We start from the raw sequence: 23921 nt of genomic DNA, 5'->3' as shown, positions 1-23921 counted from the left end.
TCTGGAATGCTAGGATTAAAGGTGTGAGTGCCACCATTTTCTAGCCTTTGTATTTAGTGGCTGTCTGTTCTCTGACCCCAGATAAATTTATTAGAGTACACAATATTTTGGGGAACACAATACCACCACATTCTATAGTGGCCAGGATTCTTCTAGGGACTGTGTTAAAATATGTACACACCGCTTTGTCTGGTATTCACTGTCTGAGGTTGGCTCCTTATTGCTGTGACAGAAGCAACTTCAGGGCAGAATGGCTTGTCTTGCCTCATGGTCTCAGAGGGATTCAAGTTCACTGTGGCAAGGTAGACATGGGGACAAGAGCCTGTGGCAGAGGGCTCTTCCCAAGTCACCATAGACCAGGAAACAGAAAAACAGGCTGAAGCTAGAAGCAGATGTAACCTTCAAAGACTGCCCCTTATGACTTCTGCTAGTCAGGCCCCATCTCTTAGAGGACCCACAGTCTTCACATAGCCACACAGCTGGGAAACAGGTGCTTAAACATGAACCTTTGGGAGCCATTTCAGACTCAGTAATACATACTGTCTCAGTTAGGGTTTCTATTGCTGGGAAGAGACACCATGACCGTGGCAACTCTTACAAAGGAAAACATTTAATTGTGGTGGTGGCTTACAGTTAGAGAGGTTTAATCCATGATCATCATGGCGGGGAGCATGGCGGCTGGGAGTGTGTCGGTGTGCAGACAGACATGGTGCTGGAGAATTCTACATCTTGATCCAAAGTCAACAGGAAGTGAACTGAGACACTGGGTGTGGCTTGAGCATATGTGAGACCTCAAAGCCCACCCCCCACAGTGACACACTTCTGCCAAGAAGGCCACACCCACGCCAACAAAGCCACACCTCCTAATTGTGCCACTTCCTTTGGGGGCCATTTTCTTTCAGACTGCCGTGCATATTAACATTGTCAAGTCTTCCTGTCCATGAACATGGAATACCATTCCATTAATTTAGTGTCTTCAGTTTCCAGTCTCAAGTCTTTTGCTTAAATTTGTTCCTAGGTGTACTGTTCTTTTTTAGGTGGCCGAGCTTGGAATTGTTTTCATGTTTTCCTTTTCACTTTGTTCATTGCTAGCGTAGAGAAACACAGCTGATTTTTTTCACCCTGCCATTTTGTTGGCTTCATGTATTAGCTCCAGGGTGGGCCCCCCTTTTTATTTTCTCTTCATTTTGGCTGCCTGAGAGGATCGTGCCATAGGAAGCTAGTTTCATTTCTTTCTTCATTGTGGAAGCTTCTTTCTAGACTCTGGCTACAACCTTAGCATTCTGAACAGGGGTGGTGACAGCAGGCACATGAGTCTTGTTCCTAAGCTCAGTGAGAAGGCTTTCACACTCTCCATCTGGTGTGCTCATGGCTCTTGGTTCGTAAGAAAATACCCTTTGTTGCGGTGAGGAAGTTCTTCATTCTGCTTTCTAAGTGCACTCATGTGGAGGTTGGAGGACAGTCCCAGCTGTCCCCGGGTCACAGTCCACCTTGTTTTTTGAGACAGCATTGGCCTGGAACTTACAGAGTAGTCTATACTTGCCGGCTAGTGCACCCCAAGGATCTGCCTGTCTCTGTCTCCCTGGCACTGGGATTACACGTCTAGCTTTATTTACATGAGTTTTAGGGGATCTAACTGAGGTCCATGTGCTTTCAAGTCCAGTTGGTGCTGTCTCCATGGGCATGGGTGTGGGCAACTGAAGAAAAGTACTCCCTTTCCCCCAGCAGTGGGGGAACAACTTCCTGTACCTCTCTCAGGTCTGTGCTAGAATGTGGACTGGCTTGGTCTTGTACAAGTCTTGTGCAGGTAACCGCAGCCGCTGTGAGTTCATGAGTGTGTGACCATATCATATCCAGAGGCCACATCTCTTAGTGCTTCTCTCCCATCTTCCAGCTGTTACATTCCTTCCACTGCTTCTTCTTCAGTGTTTGCTGAGCAGCCTGCTGGGGGCGGCGGGGGAGGGGAGGAGCTGATATGAATGTCCCACTTAGAGCTGAACACTTGGTCACCTTATTCTCAGCACTCTGAGCCGTTCTGAGTCTCTGATGCTTACTGCAGAAGGAAGTTTCTTTGACCAAGGTCGAGAACAATGTGTACAAACAAATACTATTTAGAAGGCCGTTTGGCAATATGTCCATTTGGCAAAGTCAAAGTGGCAGATCTCTCCTGTGGCTTATGACCTCCCCAGAGGTGGGCATTTGACTAAGTGTACAGTGCCAGGTATGGATTCCCTTCTGTGGAGCAGGCCCCACATCCAAGCTGAAAGGTGTTGGTTACCCCTCTCACAGCCACCATTGCATCACCAGGCACACCTTGCAGGTGAGGTCAGTGTTGTAGTATGCATGGTCCACCTGGAGTAAGTCCGTGGATGACTCCCCCGTCACCTGGGAGCTGCATAGTCCCTTCCAGCACTATGAAGGTTACCTGGCAGGAAGGTAGCTGTGCAGACCAGTGTTCCAGCTTGATTTCTCCATGTCTTACCACTGAAGTGTGTGGTGTCTTCAGCAGTAGGACCTTGCTGTCTAGCTGTGGTGGCCAGTCAAGAAGAATGGCGTAGCCAGTGCTGTCTTGGGAAGCTCTGGGCTTGGAGTATTTTTCATCTTGAAAGTGTATTGGGTTTGTCAAGTACTTCTGCATCAATTGAAACAATTATTTTTTCCTCTTTTATTAATGTCATATGCTACATAAATTTTCTTACATAGAACCAAGTTTGCATTTCTGGAACGAAACCAATATGGTATTTAATTAATATGCTGTTAGATTTGGTCTTCTGGTATTTTGCTGGGGATTTTTGCTTCTCTGTCCCTTAGAGTTTTTGGCCTGTGATTTTCTTTTATCTGATGTTGGTAATTCAGGTCTCAGGGAGTGGGGCGGGAAGTATTCCTCTCTCTTGTATTTTGGAAAGAGTTTCAGAAGATTGGTATGAACTCCTCTTTAAGTGGTTGGTGGGATTCACTATGGAGTCATGAGTCTTGGACTTTCTTGTCCAGAATTTTAGTTTCAGTTCAGCCTCTTTGCCTCTTACCATTTCCTCTTTCATGGCCTGGCTGCTATCTGATGGGCTTTTGCGTCTCTGAGTCGTGTCTCAGGGGTTTCACACATCTGCCCAATCTTCAAGATGTTCTCTATATGAAACCCCTGCCATCCTCCCACCCTTCTGTATCATGTTCCATTTCTTTTCTAGTCTCTCTGCTCAGGAATGGTCCCTACTACACGCTTCCCTCCTTAAACATGGTTCATAGGTCTGTGGCCACCTGATAACTTGTCAGAAATGCAACTTACCTGGCTAAGGATCAGAAACGCTTGGGATTGAAAGTAAGGAAGCTGCATTTTAATGGATCTTCCAGGTGGTTTTGTTGTTTCAACTACTGCAGGGTCCAGACCCCAGTGGCACAGTGAAGGAGCTCCTCTAACAGCAGAGGAGCTGGCCCCGGCTGGGCTGATGGGGGGGGGTGAGTTAAGGATAGGAATGAGAAGCATGCAGATGCTTTAGTGGGGGGGGGTTAGTGACACTTGGGGGGACAAGACTTTATTCTAGAAGGAGATAGAGCTGGCTGCCTCTGGTGAGGAGTACAGTATGTGGTCAGGGGACAGATAGCTCTGTGGAGCAGGAATTTTGGACTATCTAGACTCTGGATTAATTCTAGCAATCCCAAGGACTCAGTCCTGGCCACTGCAAAGCCTAAGTTTCTTCAATTTGCTTCGTTCTTGTCTTTCTCAGAAGAGCCTTTAGTTACACATTCAGCACCTAACATCTCGGCCCAAGAAGGAGGCCCTAGCAACCAGATCATTAGCCCTGGCCCTCTATCCCGACTGTCTTGTGTGTGTGTGGACTTCTGAAGCAGCAGCAGAACAGGATGACATGGTATAATTGATGCTCAGGCAGCTATGGGGCACTTCTGACGCCTTGTAAGGGTGTGTGTGTATCCTGCTGTCTGGCTCTCCCAGATTTATAAAATCTATTGACAAAACTCCCAGAATCTTTTCTTTTATGTGTATGTGTGTGTACATGTGTATGGGGGTATGTATATGTGTATGTGGTGTGTGTGTCTGTGTGTGCACCCATGCATGTCCTTGGGTGCATATATGAATGTGGGTGCAAGTGTGTGTATATGTGTATGTGCGTGCACAAGCAGGAGCGAGCATGCAGAGACCAGAAGTTGAAGTCCAATGTCTTCAGTTACTCTCCACCTTATATATTTGAACCAGGTCTTCCATTTGAACACTGAGCTCACCAGTCTGGTTAATCTAGCTAGCCAGTTTGCTTTGAGATTCCTGTCTCTGCCTCCCATGTGTTTGGGGTTCCAGGCAGACTACCATGCCCACTCAGCATTTTATGTGGGCTCTGGGGATCCGAACTCCACTCCTCACACTTGTAAGGCAAGTACTTTTACCTACTGGGTCCTCTCTCAAGCCCTCTTTTTCTGTTTTTTTTTAAATGACTCTTTATGGAGACTAGAAACCCACTCTGACCCCGGGTTTCCTCTTCCCTCAGTACTGTGAGCCCAGCATTTCTACTTTAATTTTGCAGGGCTTGTGTGGCGACACAACATTTCCTCACCCATCTTCGTGAACTGTCTTTGCTATTGACTGTGCCTTTGCCCCTGCAGACTGTGCCTGGATTGAGAGGGCGGGGTTAAAGGAGGCCTGTGTTGCTGGGCACTGAGTCTGTGCTGGGCGCTGGGCTGTGCTGTGCACACACTAGCTCCTGTAGTTCTGGCCAGCCCCATTCCGAGGTACCGGGTCCTGCTCTGTGAACTGCCCATGTGTGTGGGGTCTGCACACTCCTAAGAGAGGAGTACAGCCGGACTGCTCGGACACCCCTCTGTAAGCAGAGGGGTGGTGGGGCAGAGCTGGGGCAGGCTGCTGTCCATAGGGAGAAGTCATACCAATGGAGGGCTCCCCTGGGCTGAGGGAGGCAGGCAGGGTGCAAAAGGGTGAAATGGGCTGCCGTGATTGTCTTCTACAGTTAGACCCACAGGATTTGCAGCCACAGGCGTAGCTCACCTTGGAGCAAGAGTGTTCAAATAAAAGCTTATGTCTGGCTGGATCTGATACTGTCCACCTGTAATCCCAGCTGATCAGGAGACAGGGCAGGAGTATCACAAAGTCAAGCTGCAGAATGAGTTCAGGGCTAGCTTGGGCAACCCAGCAGGGAGATCCTGTCTCCAAATAAAACCTGTTAAAAACTGGGGATAGAGTTTAGTGGTAGGGAGCTTGTCTAGCATGTGCAAGACTCAGTTCAATCTCTACGGTGTACACACACACACACACACACACACACACACACACACACACAGCTCAAGAGCACATGTCTATATTGATCACATACACATGTCCCTTCCCATTTACATAACATTTACATTGCATTAGACATTATGAATAATGCAGAACAGATTTAAAGTACATGGAAGGACACACATAGTTCATATGTAAATACTATGGCATTTCATATAAAGGCCTTGAGCATCTGTGGATTTTGGTATCTGTAGAGGGTCCTGGAACCAGTCTTGTGCAGACACTAGGGAACAACTGTCTCATACAGATGCCATCTTCCATGCATCACTTCCGCTTCTCCACTCCCTGGGCAGCAGGGAACCGGCAAGAGAGAGCGCAGGCACGATTTCTTGAGATTTCCTAAACCCAAATGGCTCCCTGCAGTTCCTGTCCATGCCTGTTCCTGCTCCCCGAGACCTCCTCCCGAATCACCTTCCCCAAGGACTCTCTTTGCCCTCCAGAGGGAAGACCAGACGGTTTCTATATTGGGAGGTGGAGAGGACAGGGATTGAACGGGATGGAACCCTGGGGCCCAGCCTGTGACTTCCCTGGCTGGGCTGCTGCTGTGATTATTTCGTGGCCTAATTGACTGTCTGTGAAAGCAGAGCCCAGGGGGAAATGCTGGCCGCGGCTTCGATTTGGGTGGTAGCAGTTGTTGCTAATAATAAAACAGACAGCTGAGCTGACACTGCTATTGGATCACATTCCTCAGTGAAATCCAGGGGGCTGGTTTCTGGGTGGAAGGAGGTCCCCTTCCTAAGGATGCCCCAGCCAGGGCTTCCATCTGTCCTACAGGACATATGGGAAAATGCTAGGAAGTCAGCAAGCATTTATGAAGTTGCATGCCCTTGAGTGGGCGGAATCTTCTCAGAGAGATGAGGGTGGGTCTAAATGGCTGCAGTGCAGTTCCAGGATGGCCTGAGTCACCTTGCTTCTGGGTGGAAAGGGAGACCTGCTCCTTGCCAAGGGTGGAATTGTCCCATTGGAAAGTTCAGCGAGTCACTGAGAAGTCGGGCCAGCCCGGTGGAGGCCAGCTTGCATTGGCCGGTTTCTGCTCGAGTATTGTCCACAAAGGAATCTTCCACCTGGTGTGTTACTCACAGCTGAGGGTGAATCATGGCTCTTCTTACCTTCCATGCCAGCCCCGGGGCCATGGGGGCACACGTTTGCAACAGTCATCCAGAAACACCATCTGTGGGGAGACTCCTGGAGTCATGAAATACAAAGTCTCCCGAAGCTGCTAGAATATCTCTCAGCAAGGGAAAGTGTGCTCCACCAGCTTCCTGACCCTCCTGCCTGTAGCTGCTGTCTGCTGGGCATGTGCTGTGGAGCGGGCCCTGGCTGGGTGCTAAGACCCTTGGAAGCCAAGGATTATTTGGTTCAGTTTTCAGTGGAGGAAATCGAGAGAGTAACGGACAGCATTACCACATAGCTGGGTAGTAGCAGCATGGCTGTCCCCCAGACTCGGGCTCTGCTGCCTCCTAGCTTTCTGCTGCAACCAGCTCTCTGCCTTGCAGAAGAAGCCCTAGTCTTGGTGTTCAGAGTCTCTCAGGTCTGCATCCCAGCTGTCCTTTCCATTTGACCTTAAAGATGTTCGATCCAGAGGCCTCAGGCCATGGGCGGATCCATCCCCTGCTCATCAAATGTGTGTATTTATTCCTGTCCTTTCTCACCTCTGCCGCACGGTTCTTGGTGCCTGGGTACCGTGTGCTCTGCATTCCTCTCTATCAAGTCACTTGTCTTGATCTCGTAAGGTCAGCCTGGGTCCTGTGTTTTGCTGGAGCTGTTCCTGATGTGTGGATTTTAAGTTATATCACACACACTGTACGTGTGCGTGTGTGTGTGTGTGTGTGTGTGTGTGTGTGTGTGTGTGTGTGTATGTGCACGCTAAAGTTCTGTATCAGGTATATCTTCTTCAGTTGCTTATCTACCTTAGTTTTTTTGAGACACGATCTTTCACTGAACCTGGAGCTCTGCAGTTGACTAGCTAGCTGTCCAGCGTGCCTCTGGGATACACGTCTCTCTCCTCAGTGCTGGGATTATAGGCACATTGCTGCAATACCTCACTTTTCACATGGATGCTTAGGGTTCGAATTTAGGTCCATGTGTTTGTGGGGCAAGCACTTTGCTGATTGGGCCACCTTCCCTGGACTACGTCATATATTCTTTCCTAGGTCTCTATTTGAGAGGTAGAACTCAATGCCCTGTCCATCAAGTGTGGCCTGGATTTCCTATTCATTGCTTCCAATAGGACTTCAGACTGAGTGGTGCAGGATGATACAGCTTCTTCTGTCCCCCTCTATTGTACCACTTATTCTGGGAGAACGTAGCTGTCACATTTTGAGGACACTCAAGCAGCTAGTGGAGAGGCCCCTGTGATGAAGTGTGTCCTTCTGTCGATGTCCATGTGGATGTACCAGCTCCAGGGAGGCCACTGAGTGACTGGATCTTGTCACCACATGCCATTTTGATTCCTGAATGCTACATAAATGGTTTAGAAGCACCAAGTTCTGGAGTTATTTGATACACAGCAGGAGAGAAGTACATTTGATGTCCCAGTAAGAAGTGCTTCACACCTCCTCTGAACAATGTGGACTGGTTGTCTGCAACATACCCTTGCATAGGTTTGTCTCAGAGTAAAGACCAGGTGGGAAGCTGGATCCTTCCTGGTATTTCCAGCCTTCTGCCCGTGTCTCGAAGGTGTTTCATCAGTTGGGGTTCAGTGGTCCATACGAAGGAACTGTGGAAGAGGTTTTGATTACCAGATAGATAAACAGAGAGTGAGCTGGGTTTAGGGGTGACTCAAGGACACATCTTAGTGATACACAGAGCTAAGTGTGTACTTGAGAATAAGTTGGCTTGAATCCAGGGCTTTCTGTAATCTCTGAAGACTGTGTGACTTGTGTCTCAGGAACTCCTTGGTATGAAGCTGGAGAGTGGACCTGAAGCTGGGTTTAGGGGAAGCAAAAAAAAAAAAAAAAAAAAAGGTCTGCCAGAGCCTCCACATATGTGTCAAAATCTTTAAAACCTGGATTACACGTGAAAAGCAATTTATAAAAATGTTGGTGAGCAAACGCCAAAGAAACAGCCTTCACTGAGATCTCATCTCGGCCTGTGTCTTCCAAGATGCTTCTCAATGCATGCTCATCCTCAGACCTACCCTTCTACAGTAGACTCTGATTTGTGTTTAGCTGAAAGGGAGGTGACTGCCTTCCTTCCTTGTTTCCAGTGCTTTATCCTCACCTAGCAGCACACTGTGAATCCACGTGGGCAGAATTCACATAGCTGTCTCTTGTGGGACCTTTTCTTTTCTGAGATAGGGTCTCCTGTATCCTAGGCTGGCCTTGCACTCATTATGTAGGTGAGGATGACCTTGAACTCTTGAGCCTCCTGCCTCCACCTCCTAAGTGCTCTACCTTGCCCGGCCCTTGTGGGCTGTGACCATATGGGCATGCTCTTTTCATCCTCTGTTTCTCCCTGCTCTGGGCACATGAACCATTTCCTTGTTCTTTTTTCTTCCTTTTTTAACCTGTAACACCCCTTGGTGTATCCTTTTAAGGTCGGTTCCCTAGAGCAGCTTTACTGAACCAAAAAGCATGGGAACATTTTTTGAGACTTTGGACACTGAGCACAAATTTGTCCCATAGAAAGATCACCCCAGTTACGTGCACCCCTATGGATCCTGTGTCCACCACCCCATAGCCTTGCCAACACTGGCCAACGTGATAGATGAACAGTGTTGCCTTACTGTTTATTGGATCTGTTCCTTAAAGACTAGGAAGCCAGGCATTCGTCCCTCTGCTCTGTGGTCAGTTTCTGTTTCTCCTTTAGTGGATGCTTCATGGTCTCTGTGCATCTTTCTGTTTTCCTGGCAGAAATGATTTATAGAAGTGATGTGGTTCTACTGTATGAAGCAGCCCAAATATGAAAGGAGAGTGGCCGCCATCTGCCCTTCTCAATATGATTACTTTTCCATAGCTTGAGGTAGTTCGCTTTCTATGCATGCATATAGGTTCTTTTATTTTTTTAAATATAAAAATGAGATCATATTCAATGTTGTGTCCCTTAATTTGCTTTCCTCCACAACTTAATGCATCTGGAAGAATGTCTTACCCAAACAGTGTAAACTGTTTCTTTCTTTTTGAAATGTTGTGTAGGGATTAAGAATATCTCTACTGAGAAAATCCACATGCCCTAAGCCCACCCATTTAGAGTGTACAACTTCATGTTTTTGGTGTATCCACAGAGTTGTGTGGCCGTTGCCACAGTGAATGATAGAAGGCTTTCATCATTCTGAGAGAAACACAGCGTCTTGTTTGTCATCCTCTAGTCTTCCGGCCCTTCCTCCTTCAGCAGCAACTAACCCACTTTCTGTCTGTGCAGACACTTGTGTTCTGGACACTAAACTCACAGATTGAGTCATCTACTGTGAAGCTTTTTGTGTTTATGTTTTTGCACGTACCTGTAATTTTTCAAGGTTCATCTATAATATGATATCACCGATCAATACTTCTTTCCTTTTTATGACTGAATATTACACCATTGTATCTATATGTCACATTTTGTTTACTCATTCTCCAGGTGGACATTTGGAGTTTTTAACCTTTTGGCAAATGTGAAAAATGCTGCTGTGCACACTTGTGTACAAACATTTGAGTACCTGTTTTCAGTTTTTTTGGGTGTACACATTGGAATAGAATTTCAGGTCAGGTAGCATCTCTGTTTAATTTTTCTTTTTTTTTTAAATTGAAAATAGGTATTTTCATATATTAATTTTTTGCTTGCAACATGGTTTTACTGCATAGTCCTGGCTGGCTTGGGACTTGCCCGCAGACCCCACTGATCTTTCACTCACAGAGATCCTCCTGCCTTTGCCTCCTGAGTGCTGGGTTTAGAGGTGTGTGACACCTTTCTTGGCTCTGTGTTTGATTTTTTTAAGGGACTGAAAGCTATGTTCCATAGTGCGTGTGCTATTTTACATCCTGCCCACAGAACACGGGACCCCAATGTTTCTCTTCTGTTGTTCTTTCTAAAGATAATTAATTCTTGCCAGGCAGTGGTGGTGTACACCTTTAGTCTCAGTGCTCAGGAGGCAGAGGCAGGAGAATTTCTGAGTTGGAGGTCAGCCTGGTCTACAGAGTGAATTTCAGGACAGCCAGGGTTACATAGAGAAACCCTCTTGAAAAACTTAAAAAAAAAAGTTTAATTCTTTGAGAATGTCCTACAATATATTTTGATCATATTTGCCCCTGATCCTCCCCCTATTCCTCCCAGATTTTTCATTCCCCATTTTTCAGTTGTGGCCACCTGAGCAATGTGAGTGGAGTCTCTTTGTGGTTTTGCTCCATTTCCTGATGGTTAATGATGCAGAGTGTCTTCTCCTGTATTTTCTGTCCATCCGTGTCTCTTCTCAGGGTAGGGTATGTCTCTACAAACATTTGCTTTCTTGAATATATGTATGTGGTATGTATTTGTGTTTTTTGTATATATGGTGCATGTATTTGTGTTTTTTGTATATATGGTGCACATCCGTGTTCACATATGTCTACACACGCCTGTGGAGGCCCAAGGCCGATGTCTGGTATCTTTCTTAATTGCTCTCCACTTTCTGTATAGAGGAAGGGTCTCTCATTGAAGGCTCAGAGCTTGTGATTCAACTAGTCTAGCTGGCTTCGAGGATTCCCTGTCTCTGCCTCCTGTGCCCCAGGATTACTGGTAGGTTTCTACTCTCGATGGGTTTTAGGTGGGTTCTGGGGACCCAACATCTGGTCCTCACACGTGCACAGAAGGCCCTTTACCTGCACAGCCATTTCCCTAGCCACACATGTGCTGTTTTTAAATGGAGCTGTTTGCCGTATTTTATTATTGGATGGCTTGTGTTCTTTACATATTCTATGTACAATCCCTTATCAGACACATGGCTTGCAAACAAAGTCTCCTAGTCTGGGAGCTGTATTTTCACAGAGATCATGATGATTAGTATTCATTCTTATTTAAATATTTGGTAGGATGTACAGTTGAAGCCATCTGGCCCTGGGCCTTTCTTTGTGGGTAATTTTAAATCAATATTTGTTACACTTTTTTTTTTTAGACTTTCTGTTTCTTTCTGAGTCAGTTTTTGTAGTTTGGAGTGTTGGGTGGCTGTATCAGTGCATGAAGGAGTGATGAGGATGTGTGTGTTCTCCTCCATCATCTCTCTCATCTGGGGACTGTCTGCTCTGGGCACTCATTGCCTCACAGATGCCAGGGTCCAGATGTGGGCAGTGGTGTTGGCGTGGTGAGTGGGGGACTTCTAAGGACTCCTGTGTCCCTTTAACAATCTCATCAGCTTCCTTGTTCCTTGTAAGCTTACACAGGTGATAACAAAGTAGGTGAAAGGTCTGGGAAGGGGTTGTTGGAGCCTTTAACAATAATTCATCCTCGGACCTGGAGGCCCAGTCCAGTAGGTTTTGAGCTTTGCTTCGTCAACTTACTCTAGGTCTCAAAGCCATGCCTCAGGGGCTGGGGCCGCAGGGCCACATCAGGCTCAGGCTGGAGCAGCTGTGTGTTTCCTGGCTCTCTGTCAGGTCTTGAGTGAGGTTTTATAGGAGACAGAAAAGGCTGTGGTGTTGCAAATGGCAGAAACTAGGAGTGCTGGCCATGTTGGCCCTGCTGTTGGCTGGAAACATCCCAGACGCCAATCCTGCTGGAGGCTGAGTCTTCCCAGGCATTTTGGGAGACTTGGATTTTCTCTAGGGAACCGCATAACCTCCTTCTTGCAAGGGCCTGCACTCTCTAGGTCTGATCATTAGCCAGGGCCTGTTTTATTTCTTCTTTGATTGCCTGGAGTGTTCTGGCCCTTGCAGGCCTGCAAAGGCAGAAATCACATTAGCTTCTCTCTTGACCCAAATGAGTCTTGTCCCTGGGGAAGGAATGCTGGGGCTCAGTTTCCAGAGGGCTGATGAGTGGGAGGCATTCTCAGCAGCCCTCCCTCCTAACCCCTCCCCACTTATGTCTTTCAGTCTGCAGAGTTCTTCGAGATGCTGGAGAAGATGCAGGTAAGCACTCCACAGGGGTCAGCAGCCCAACCTCAGGTGTGGGTGGTCTCAATACCAGGAGGTGCCTTGGAGGGAGAGGACTCTCAGCTCCAACAACTAAGGCCACTTTGCTGGGTAGATTCCTGCCTTGGGACATGGAGGGCCAGCCCAATATATCATAAGCCTTGGGATGTGGGGAAGGCTCAGAAGAGCTGTTGATTCTAGAAAGAGTTGAAAGGAACCCTGGAAAAGCAAGCCCCATCTAGAGGAGAGTTTCATGGAGTCGGGGAGGCAGGGCCACAAGTGAGATGCAGATCTGAGTTCAGGCCCTGTATCTGCCACTTACTACACAACAGGCTTGTCATTTCCACGTCACCAAAACCAAGTAAGAGTGAGAATACACACTGACACCGTTGGGGGTGAAATGAGATCCTATGCGTAAATGCCTGGAGGGCGCCCCGTGAAGTCAAAGTGTGAAGTGCATCTGAGGGCCCTTTGTAATCAAGTCCACCTCTACAGCTCCCTCTCTGTGGGTTAAAGCAACCGTGGATGCCGACACTGGGGGGCTGGCGGGTGTACTGAACACGCACAGACCTTACCTTTGCCCTTCCTCCCTGGACAAGGCAGCAACACCATTTCCCCCATGTTTGCATCGTGTTAGGGATGGTAAGTCTCCTAGAGGGGTCTTGAAGGACACAGCGGGATGTATGCAGGTTCTCTGCAGACACTGTGCCGTTGAACATAGGGATCTGAGTGGCCAGGGGTGTTTGTATCCATGTGTCCCGGAACGAGTGTTCCCCCACCCCAGATTAGGGCTCACAGCTAAGAGCTGTTCCGTTGTCCACACTGGTTATCGGCTGAGCTCTGGGCTCAGCTGACAGGGCGGTGATGGAGGGGTTGGTAATGGTGTACATATGCCAAGCGCTTCTCTGGGATCCCAGGTCCACAGGGGCTGTTTTATTCTTATGAGGCTTTCAGAACTGCACATCTCACGGCTCTCCGGCCCCCCACATCACAGGGGAGAGCACTCAGCATGAGTGCTGAAAAGAATGATGCCCGTTTCTACTCTAGAGGAGCCTGCTTTACTTTCTCTTCTTTTTAAAATATTTTTATTTCAGGAGACATGTTTGAAATAAGAGGCTGGACGTCCTGGGAGGAGGGGCAGAGGAAGGGTCCAGCGGGGTCCTGTGATGTGGAGTGGAGGGCACAGAAGGGAAGGGTGTGTTCAGGGAGAGTAGTGGTTAGTAGTTGTGCCATCACCACGGGATAAATTCTCCTCTGCACCCGGCAGTGTGTGGACCGCAAACTCATTTTCTACTCATTTAGGGGAACTCATAATCTAGCTGCGGAAACAAGCTACGCGCCGCAGAGTAGCGGAAGACAGGGTATCATTAAGTGCTCAACAACAAAGCAAAGTGGAGGAATCTCCCCGCTACCCAGTGAGATCTCAGCTCCCTGGGAGGGATTGGTGGCTCACTCCACGGACTGTGGTTGCTCTCTCAGCCCGCCCACCCTCACCTGCAGCTGAAGTCCTTGCCTCCTCCCACAGAACCCAGCACTGTGGACTCGTGAACTGCTCCGTTTGGCGAGGCTGCTGGGTTTGTCTTCCCAGCTACACTGGGAACCTCTCTAGGGTGGGGGGGCTTGTTTTCCATCTCTCGTTATCTCAGAGACAGCGATGCCCAGCGTGGCTGGCCAGCCTCACCTCAGTAGAAATGGTGGGGGGCAAAGTCGTCATGTGCAAGACTTACCCATGGGTGCCCTGGGCACTGGCCCTAGGGGACTCAGTTTCCAGCAACTGCCTGGATGGAGCTTACATGTAGGCAGTTGGCAGAGAGGGAATGCTGCCGTGTGGCTGGATTCCGCCCTCAGGCGTGGGCCTCATCTCTCTTCATCTTACCATCGTGGACACTGAGTCTTGGAGAAGTTACATGGCTGGGCCATTTTGCTAGTTCTGAAGCCCTGAAACTAGGATCCAAGACCCCCCGATTCCAGCCTAAGTCTAGGAATTTGAAGTCAAGGAGGCTTTGGGGCATATGCTTTGGAGTCTCCCAGTCCAGATTCAGGTCTGAACCTGATGTCGCCCTTGGTCAACTCATTTCTCTCTCTGAACTTCCATTGTTTCTTGGGGGGAGGGAGAAGAGAACATAGGATAGTACCTGCTACAGTGGGTGATGCTTGGAGGAGGGAGGGCCTGGCTGTGGATGGGGCTCCTGGGGAGGGGAAGGAGTGCAGTGGCAGTGAGGCTGGGGGGAGGTTTGCCCTCCTGCCCTGGGGACTGTTCCCAGACAGGGATGACTAATGCGGGACAAACAAAACAAACTCCTGACTTCACTCCCCCACCCACCCGGTGTGCCGACCTGGACAGGGTCTACAGGGCCACCCAGGCTGTTGTCTGCGGATGTGTGAGAAGCACCTGTCAGTGGGAGGGACCTTCCCACGCCCTCCTGAACAATGCTGTGGGATGACTCAGTCCAGCAGTCCAGAGAAACGGCATCAAAATCCACCTAGTTAGCAGGCGACCTGCTGTCCAGGGAGCAGGGTGTGTGGTTATATACCCAGCTTCAAATACGACTCCTTGTCACTCACGAGCTTAGTGTCCTTGGGCACACAGCTGCCTCTGGGGCCCCAGTCTCCTCACTGATGAAAAGGTGTTCCGCCTTCAAAAGAAGCCATGGTGGCGCTCCCTCTGGAGGGTTAGGGCCTTGCTAAGATGGTGACCAGTCAGGGCCCCGCTTCTGACTCCCTAGGGGGACTGCATCTCCCAGATGCCCCCAGCTCATGCTCTCACCCGATGCACTCAGTCTTGGGAAAAGCTTTGCATTTCCTTCTCTCATGCACAGTCCAGTTAAGTCAGAACCCGACTGAGGCTGCTCCCGGAAGTGAATTCCCAACAACCACAGGCAAAGCCCTTTAATCCAACCTTGGTTACTGAAGCTGGAAAATGCAGATGGTGACTTGAGGTCAGATCCTCATTCTACAAATGCAGCTAGGGAGACTCCCTGGGTTACAAATAGGAAGTGCCTGACAGAGAGAGGACCCGAAGGACCGTGCTTCCTGCCTGTCATCCAAACACCCTTCCTCCAGGAAAAGGAGCTAGAAGGCAGGAGGACCAATACGCTGGCTCTGACACCTGCAGATGTGGGCACTCATCTTTCCCACCCACGGCCCTGTGGCCTTCAGGAAGGTATTTGAGCACAGAGACAATACTACCCACCTACACTAATGTTGCCCACACCATTTACTGTACACCATCAGTGCCTGAAATACATAACCCGTTCCCAGCCTTTAACTTGCACTGCGGAGTGGAAGGCACTGTTATCGTTTATAGGTGAGAACAGGAGTCATGCAGAAGAACCTGTGACTTGTTCCAGGTCACCAGGTTAGGAAGTGTCAGTGCTGGGATTTGAACGCAGGTGGTCTGGCTCAAGTCTATGCAAACTCTTAACTGGCCACCCTGCAACCACATCTGGGGTTGGTGTTGGGACTGACAGCTGCCAGGTGTGGGAGGTGAGAGGCTCCAGTGCCTACCAGAGGCTCCTAACCATGTGCGGTGACCTCGGCTTACGTAGATCCTCTCTTCCTTGTTTCCACAGGGGATCAAGCTTGAAGAGCAGAGGCCAGGACCCCAGAAGAACAAGGTGGGATAGGCAGTTGAGGTGGCCAGTGGGACCCAGTGAGGGGCCAATGTAGGAAGAGGGCAGGAGGATCAGTGAACGTGTTGAACTCACGTTGCATGCCCATCAACTCTGCTTTTCACCAGGAACCAGTTAAGGACTGCACTCTTGTTAGACTTGTGTCTGGTGGGTGGCAAAGGGGCCTTGGCTCAGTGTCTTAAGGCTGTTTCCAAGCAGGCTGGATGGAGACTCTCAAATGAGACCCAAGGATTGGAGGCCTGTTCTCTCTGTGCACCTACACAGTGTTGAGGGTTGTTGGACTCAGGACTCTGATGGGCCACCAGATCTTAGCTTCAGGTTCTGTTTCCAAGGCCCAGTCACTTGAAGGGGATGGGGGAGAGGGACAGGGAGAGACTAGGATTCTCTTTTTTTTTTCTTTTTAATGTTAGTTGGCCTCAAACTTGTTATGTAGTCAAGGATGACCTCAATCTCTTGATCCTCCTACCTTTACCTCCAGAGTGCTGGGGTTACAGGTGTGTGCCAACTTGCCCAGCTGCCCAGCTCTCTTTCTGTTTTAGACCCCTAGGATGACAAAGTAATATTCATTGGGGGTGACCAGGGCATCCATATTGTGTGCTGTGTCTTTGGTTGGCTGGGTTTGCATTCAGGTCTATTGATTTGGAGGTGAGTTCAATGGCATGGGATGCTGAGTCCTTAGGGTTGCCTCTAGAAGGCTCCACGGCTCTGCTTCCTTGAAGTCCTGGAGAATCCTACAAGGTCCTCCTAACACATCCCTTCACTAGACCTCGGCGAGGAACATGGAAACAGTAGGTAGACTGTTCTGGCCACTTGTGGAACTAATGGCAGTGCCCTGTGCTTTGTCTTGCAGGATGACTATATCCCGTACCCCAGCATCGAAGAGGTAGGAACTCTTGGCCGCACTACAGCCTGCTCTGGGTCTCCTTCCTGAGGAGATCATGGCCCTTTTCAGCCCCACATGGGAAAGAACCCTGGGCCTAAGACTTTAGGGCCTGACGCCCCTTCTTATCTTTGTGTCTGAGGCTTTTCTGAGGTTTAACTTGGGGGGGATCTCAGATAGTTTTTGTAAAACCCGGGGTCCCAGTGAAGCTAGAGATGCCATGGGGCATTATGTTCCTGCCCTTGGCCTCAGATACAAGGCCTCCCTCTTGGGAACAGTTCAGAGGTGGGTGGGGTCCCTCTCCATGACAGTTCAGGGCAGGCTTCAGGCAAGAACCCCCCTTTGTCCCCAGGTTGTGGAGAAGGGAGGCCCGTACCCCCTGATCATCCTGCCCCAGTTTGGGGGCTACTGGATTGAGGACCCAGAGAACGTGGGTACTCCAACGTCACTGGGCAGCAGCGTTTATGAGGAGGAGGAAGAGGACAGCCTGAGCCCCAACACGTTCGGCTACAAGCTTGAGTGCAGGGGTGAAGCCAGGGCCTACCGCAGACACTTCCTGGGCAAGGTGAGTCCGGGGACTCTCCTACAGTGGACTCTGCCTCCGGGATGGTGGCATGGAACCATGCCTCTGGGGATGGTTCCAGGGCTCCTCTGGCTTCTCTGCCTCTTCCCTTTCTTGGTTCTGTGCTCCGCACTGCCCGCCCCTGTCTTACTGAGAGTCTTAGGAGTGACATGGAGTCCCTGTGAAGAGTCCTTTTGGGGACCGCCTCCAGCAAGTGTTTTATGAGGTGATGAAATGGGTAGTGTTGGGGGTGCAGGAGGATGGGATAGGGTTTTAACTGCTCAAGTTATACTGCTCAAAAATATGCCCTCCCTACTTGGATGGCTCTGTTTACATGTGCTCAGTCCCCATCTCTTAGGCTCCTTCAGGATGGTCCCCTGAGTGCTGTGATTGGATGTTGCCCTGTGAGAATGATACTTTAACAATGGCCAAGTTACATTTCCTCAAATACGTTTTTGTCTTGATATATTCCCCAAAGTCCCAAGGGAAGCTCTGGAAGTCTCTGGCCTAAGATGGCTTTTCAGCGTCACCGGAAAGAGTCTGTACAGACCTCCCTGAACCTTTGGGAGCATTAAGTGCAACTTCCATGGGCTCATTGTTAACTAGATGGGCCTGGGAGGTGGGCTCCAGGAAGCCAGGGAGAGCCACACCTTATGAAGAGAGACTGCCATTCTGCTTGGGTTCCTCCTAGCCTTCTTCCGTGGTTTGGAGTGGTCAGGGTTTGTCCCCTGAGTGAGAAAGTGAACTCAGCTTCAGGTGGTGAAGGACCTGAACTTGAGAGTCAAGCCAGAGGTGGAGTTGAGCCTGGCTCTGGTCAGCTACTGGTTGTGTGATTGGAATGGGGATGGTGACATCATCTCCTACACAAAGCTGTGGTTAGGATTCAAGAGGATGATAATAGGTACGAAGGCTGTGGGGTGGTGCCTGGCACATCCTGAGGACTTGGTGGTTGGCACCGATTAGTATCATCCCTATCACCATTACCACCACTCTCCTCCTCCTTCTCATCATCATCATCATCATCATCTTCACCATCACCACTGTTGGAGCAGTAGCGTCCTTCTCTTCCTCCTTTTTGTGGGCTTCTCCCTCCTGGTGGAAGGAGGTTATATGGGGTCCATGTCTGGAGGCTCATACCTGATTTCTGTTTCTAGGATCATCTGAACTTTTACTGTACTGGCAGCAGCCTGGGGAACTTGATCCTGTCCATCAAATGTGAGGAAGCTGAGGGCATTGAGTACCTTCGGATCATCCTCAGGTGGGGCTGCTACACTGGTGGACACCACGCCTCTCCCAGGCAGAGCCGGCATTAAGGAAGATGGTGGGGGGGGGAGGGCAGAAATACCAGACTGACTAGTCTGATCCGGTTGCACAGGAGGAGGGGCCGAGCTGCTGGAATCCTGGGGCTGTATATGGTATTGCCAGGCAGCGTGACCATGTGTTCCTGCCAGCTGTCTGAGCTTCAAGGTCACTTAAGCCAGAACTTCTGGAACAGTGACTCTGAGGAGATGGAGGACGAAGTAGGGATGGCTCAGTGTGGCTCATCAAGGTGGGACACAGTCCCATGTTCTGGGAGAGATGGTCAGAATGCTACCCTGTTAGTCACCTAGTTAGGGAAGGTTATGTGTGCTGAGGTCCTTGAGCTGGAGTGATGTCCTCAGCAGGAACACTGACGTCAGGGTCCCTCTCTCTGAATCATGACTTCCTCAAGCAAGAGAACTTGAATTGGTTTCTCTTTGGTTCAACTAGCATGGTTTGCTAAGTACCCTCGAACGAGAAACTGTGATGGGTGCTGGGGACAGCCATGACTGAGTCTTGGTCCCTGTTCCCCAGAGGCTTACAGTCTCACAAGAGAGAAACAGAATTTTAATAAATGTCACACGTGTTATTCTAGTCATTTGCATAGGGTGCTACAGGGACCCGAATAAATCCATGGGTTTATCTCTGTCCCTGGTGGGGGTCAGATGTGGTGGAGTCAGGGAGAACTGTGTTGAGTGTAATTGGAAATATGATAAGGTGTTTGAGGATAGGAAGAACAGCTTTCTTTTCTGTCTGCGTGTTGTGTATGGGTGTGCACATATGTTAGCCAGTGGTTAGTGTTGGATATCTTCCTGTATTTCTTGACAGCTTAGTTTTAGAGACAGGATTTCATTGAATCTGGAGCTCACCAATTCATCGAGACTAGCTGACTTGTAAGCCACAGGGATCCTCCTGCCTCTGCTTCCCCGACACTAGTATTACAGGCATACACCATCGTGCTTGCCTTTTTATGTGGGTGCTGGAAACTGAGGTCAAGTCTATATTGTTCGAGTGGCAAGTCCTTTACAGACTGGACCATCTCCCCAGCTCCAGGAATGACTTTTTTTTTTCTGTCTAAATTTTCAGCTTTCAATATGGGAGCACAGAACAATGGATATAACCATGCTTTGGGAGCAGGTGTTGAGGAAGTTGTCAGCATGTGTCCAGCTTTGGTTTGCATCTTGGTGATGCTGGGGGATGAGCTTCAGGGGCTGTACTGGTGAGGCCTGTGCTTTGCCAACTGAGCAGGACCCAGTTTACTTCTTATTTGGAAGGGAAGCCATTGTCTTTGCAAGTGTTTTTCTGGGTAGACACAGTATTTGCAAGGAATGGCAGAGTCAGTTAAACGGTTTCCCGAGAGGGTGGTTCCTGGGTCCCTGTCTCTAAGTAGGATCTCCGCTTAGATGAGCCTACGCTGGAAACCTTTCTTTCTTAATCAAACCCAGACCAAGACAACATGAGATGTCTGTGAGGTGGCAGCTGATCATAAGGACCTTTTAGTTTTTCGTTCTTTCCTGACATTTTTTTGGAAGCAGGGTCTGTAGCCCAGGCTGGCCTGGAACTCACTGTGTAGTCAAGACTAGCTTTCAACTCATAATCCTCCTGCCTCAGCTTCCTGAGTGTTGAGATTTAAGGTGCACACCACCTTGCCTGACTCCCTAAAGCTCTATTTTCTATTATTAAGTCCCATATATCTCAGCTGAAATGGTTACCATGGACAAAAGCTAGGGATGGGTGTCAGGAACACAGCACATGCTTTGACACACGCATACACACACATATAGACATATAATTTTTTAAAAAGTTGTAACCTGTGGGACAGTTAGGACCAAAATGTAGGTGACGTTGAGTTGAAGCTTGATTCACCTTCCACTCCTGGAGAGCAATGGAGTGGAATACATATAATTGGAGGTTTCTAGTCAGGCCTAGTGGCTCACGCCTGTAATCATACGCCAAAAGTTTGAGTCTGATCTGGGCTACATAGTGAGTCCCGATAGGAGATTCAGGAAGAATCTGGTGCTCTTTAGGGATGAATAGCCAGATATCTTTCTCCAAAGAATTATTTTTGTTCTAAGCCCACAGCATTTGAAGCCAGAAACCCCAGGAACCGAGGAAACACGAATGTGGCTCTCCCACAGGAAGCCAGCGGGTAGGGCGGCAGTGAGAAGCCGCACACCAGCCGGGGAACTGGGCAGTCGCAGCGTGGCCCTGGACTAATTGCCAGACCAGTTGGAAACCAGGCAGGCGAAACGGGCGCCGTGGCTTAGCAGCTTCACCGGACACAAAGAAGGACTTAAGCAGGGATGAAATTCCCTCGCTGGCCGTGATCCCTGTCCCAGTGTTAGACCTCTGGATTATTTAATTTGGTGTCCCAGATTTACAGTAGCCAGCTCTCCAGCCTAAAACATGTAATGAGCATGCCAGCAGCCTTGGTGTGTCGTGGGAATACCCACCGGTTGCAGACGTCACTTCCTGTATTTAGGGACCACCACAGTTCTTTGCTGTGAACTCTCTTCATAAGCCTTGTTCATTGTTAAATTAGCTTGTAGCTTGGCATTTCTATTTGAAAAGTCTCGTAAGTAGTTCTGACAGCAGGTCTCCTGAGCAGCTTTTGAACCAGGGAGTAAGTCTAAATGGCTTTCAAAATGCAAGCACTCTGCTGGATGCATTCACTTAAATTTTGACAATAAAACTAGAAATTCATAACAAAGTAATGCTTCTGATAGTTCACTTAGCCATTTAGAAACAATCATAATAATTTTCTAGGTAATTTTTATGCCAGAGAGGAAGTCAAAGCCACAAAGTCATGGGATATCTATAAATAATGATATTTAGCGATTGATATGGCTTAGTGGTTAAGAGTACTGGCTTTCCTTCTAGAGGGCCCAGGTTCAGTTCTAAGCACACACATGGTGGCTTACAATTGTCTGTAACTCCAGTTCCAGGGCTCCCCAAACCCTCTTCTGGCCTCTGTGGACACCAGGCATGCTCACGGTGCATAGGCAGACATACATGCAAGCAAAACTCCCAAACGCATAAAAAGAAAAGTAATGCCATTTGTATTATTGTAATATAAGTTGTATTCAAAACCCTCATTAGAAGAAGATCTATTGCTTGTTGCTGAATAAAAAATGATATTTGCAAGTTGCTATTGCTATTAGTGACCATTCAGTGCTTCAGGTCCCTTATGCACGAGGAAATTATTAAGTAATTGAGTGCTTACGTGCCCTAGTGAGTCTGGGCTCCACATATGATAGCTTCTTGATAATGACAGCTGGCCTCATTATTATCAACACTGTTATCTAAGGAAAGCAAGAGGGAAGGATGAACAAATATTAATGTGGAAAAAAATAATTAGAATGAAAATAACCTAAGACTTGGTTATTAAATCGCATTTTCTGCCAGGGAAAACAAAGCAATATTGATGACTATCTAGTTAAATGTAGAGACAAAGAAGCCAGGCATGGTAGTACATACTTGTTATCCCAGCATTTGGGAGTAGCGGCAGGAAAACCAGGAGTTCAAGGTTATTTTTGTCTATAGAGTGAGTTGGAGACCAGCCTGGGTTACATGAGACTGTATCTCACAGCCCACATAGATAAAATATATAAAACATGTGTGTACAGATAAAAATATTCAAAATATTTAAATGTAGATAATATGTGTAAAAATACATAAACTGATAAAAGGAAACACAATTAGGCATAAAAGATACATTGTCGGGGCTGGAGAGGTGGCTCAGTGGTTAAGAACACTGGCTGCTCTTCCAGAAGATTTGGGATTTCCAGCACCCATGTGGTGGCGTGCAAACAGCTATAACTCTAGCCTAATGGGATCCAACGCCCTCTTCTGACTCTTTAGGCATTACACACATATAGTGCACATTCATACATGCAGGCAAACCTCAGGCACATAAAATAAAAACAAAACTTAAAAATGATACATAGTTACAGATCAGGAGATTAAGTAATTATTAAGGAATGTTGTATCTAACATAAGCCATTCAACTGAAAATGCTGTTAGAAACAGGTGCCCTTCCAGGGAAGAATACATGACCAAGTTTAACTCAAGATGAGAGTAAAAACTCAAATGCAGCAACAACTGTAGAATACACTAAAAAAGTTCTCAGAGAATTCTCTCTCCAAATGTTTCTGGCTCTAGAAGATCTTACAGGTAGATATTTTAAACTTTAAAGGAACAGATTTGTGTTACTTAAACTGTTCAAGAAAGTAGGAAAATATGGGAGCCTTCTCAGTTAACTTGTTAATGCTTAGAAGATCCTCAAAAAAAAAAAAAAAAAAAACAAAATAAAAAAATAAAAAAACAACAACCCAACAACAGATGAATGAAGTGCCAATTCATAAAAAAGAAAAAGAAAAAAAAAATAGGGTCCAGTATTTATAAATACAGAAGAATGTTTTAAGCAAAGAAGCAGTGAAGAACCTCAAATCCACATAGACTATAAAGCATACTTATGATAGTCAAGAAAGAATTATTTAGCAATGTTTAGAATAGTTATTGTGAGAAATGCATTATTCACTCAGTGTTTGCTTAATCGGTACTTAATATGTGCTGGGGTGCTGGGGATTAGCCCCGTGGTCTGTGCATGCTAGGCAAGCATTCTACCACTGACTTCACCTTCAGCACCTGCTTTCATTATTCTTATTCCCCTCAGCCCTACTTATCTCCTTCCAGTGGACATGGATCTTTACAGGCTGCTCAGGGCAGTGCAAATGATAGCTACAGATAATGGTTCAAAGCCCGTGAGATGTGTGTCTGAGCCGGTGTAGGATCAAAAGAGTGTTTGAGAGAGGTAGAGGAAAGCTAGACCATGCATCATGTTTGGAAGTTTGGATTTTCTTTCAAATCTCCAGAGTAATGGGGGTGCTACCGAAGGGAGTATGTCATGACCAGGTAGGTAGGGAGACTGGACTGGCTAGAATGAGGGAAACAGCTTGTAGTGAAGGCAGAGCCACAGCGGGAAGGCGGGTCAGGAGGCTGTGGAGCTGAGCCGAGCCAGGTGAGCACAGGTGATGACCCAGGCCAATGGACTGTATAATGTGAATGGCTCCCCCAGACTGTCCAGACCAGCAGCCATGATGGGAACGAAACCAAGGTGGCTTGTACTGAGAATGGAGAAAAGTGGGTGGAAAGTTCCAAAGACATGGGAAAAACTGGCATTAAGAGACAGCTAAAATGTCAACTAATGGAAGAGGGATTTGCTGTGATG

The 23921-nt window shown here is 48.0% G+C and overlaps 1 protein-coding gene across 8 annotated transcripts in view; it reads left to right on the top strand.

Moving 5' to 3' along the window:
• The window catches only part of Rap1gap2 (RAP1 GTPase activating protein 2), a 227036-nt gene that overhangs the window by 155310 nt on the left and 47805 nt on the right, over positions 1 to 23921 (top strand). For all 8 annotated transcript variants that reach the window (XR_003734214.1, XM_028866705.2, XM_028866703.2 and 5 more), the window contains 5 exons: positions 12280 to 12315; positions 15891 to 15935; positions 16801 to 16833; positions 17183 to 17395; positions 18547 to 18650. Coding sequence is in view for 7 of the 8 variants with exons in the window: in XM_028866705.2 (XP_028722538.1) it covers positions 12280 to 12315; positions 15891 to 15935; positions 16801 to 16833; positions 17183 to 17395; positions 18547 to 18650 (431 nt within the window). In the remaining variant the exon portion in view is untranslated. The remainder of the gene's footprint in view (positions 1 to 12279; positions 12316 to 15890; positions 15936 to 16800; positions 16834 to 17182; positions 17396 to 18546; positions 18651 to 23921) is intronic.

Source organism: Peromyscus leucopus, chromosome 8b, assembly GCF_004664715.2.
Source record: "Peromyscus leucopus breed LL Stock chromosome 8b, UCI_PerLeu_2.1, whole genome shotgun sequence".
Lineage (NCBI taxonomy): Eukaryota > Metazoa > Chordata > Mammalia > Rodentia > Cricetidae > Peromyscus > Peromyscus leucopus.
The sequence above is the reverse complement of the archived record's forward strand: the minus strand, read 5'-3'. Positions and strand labels throughout refer to the sequence as shown.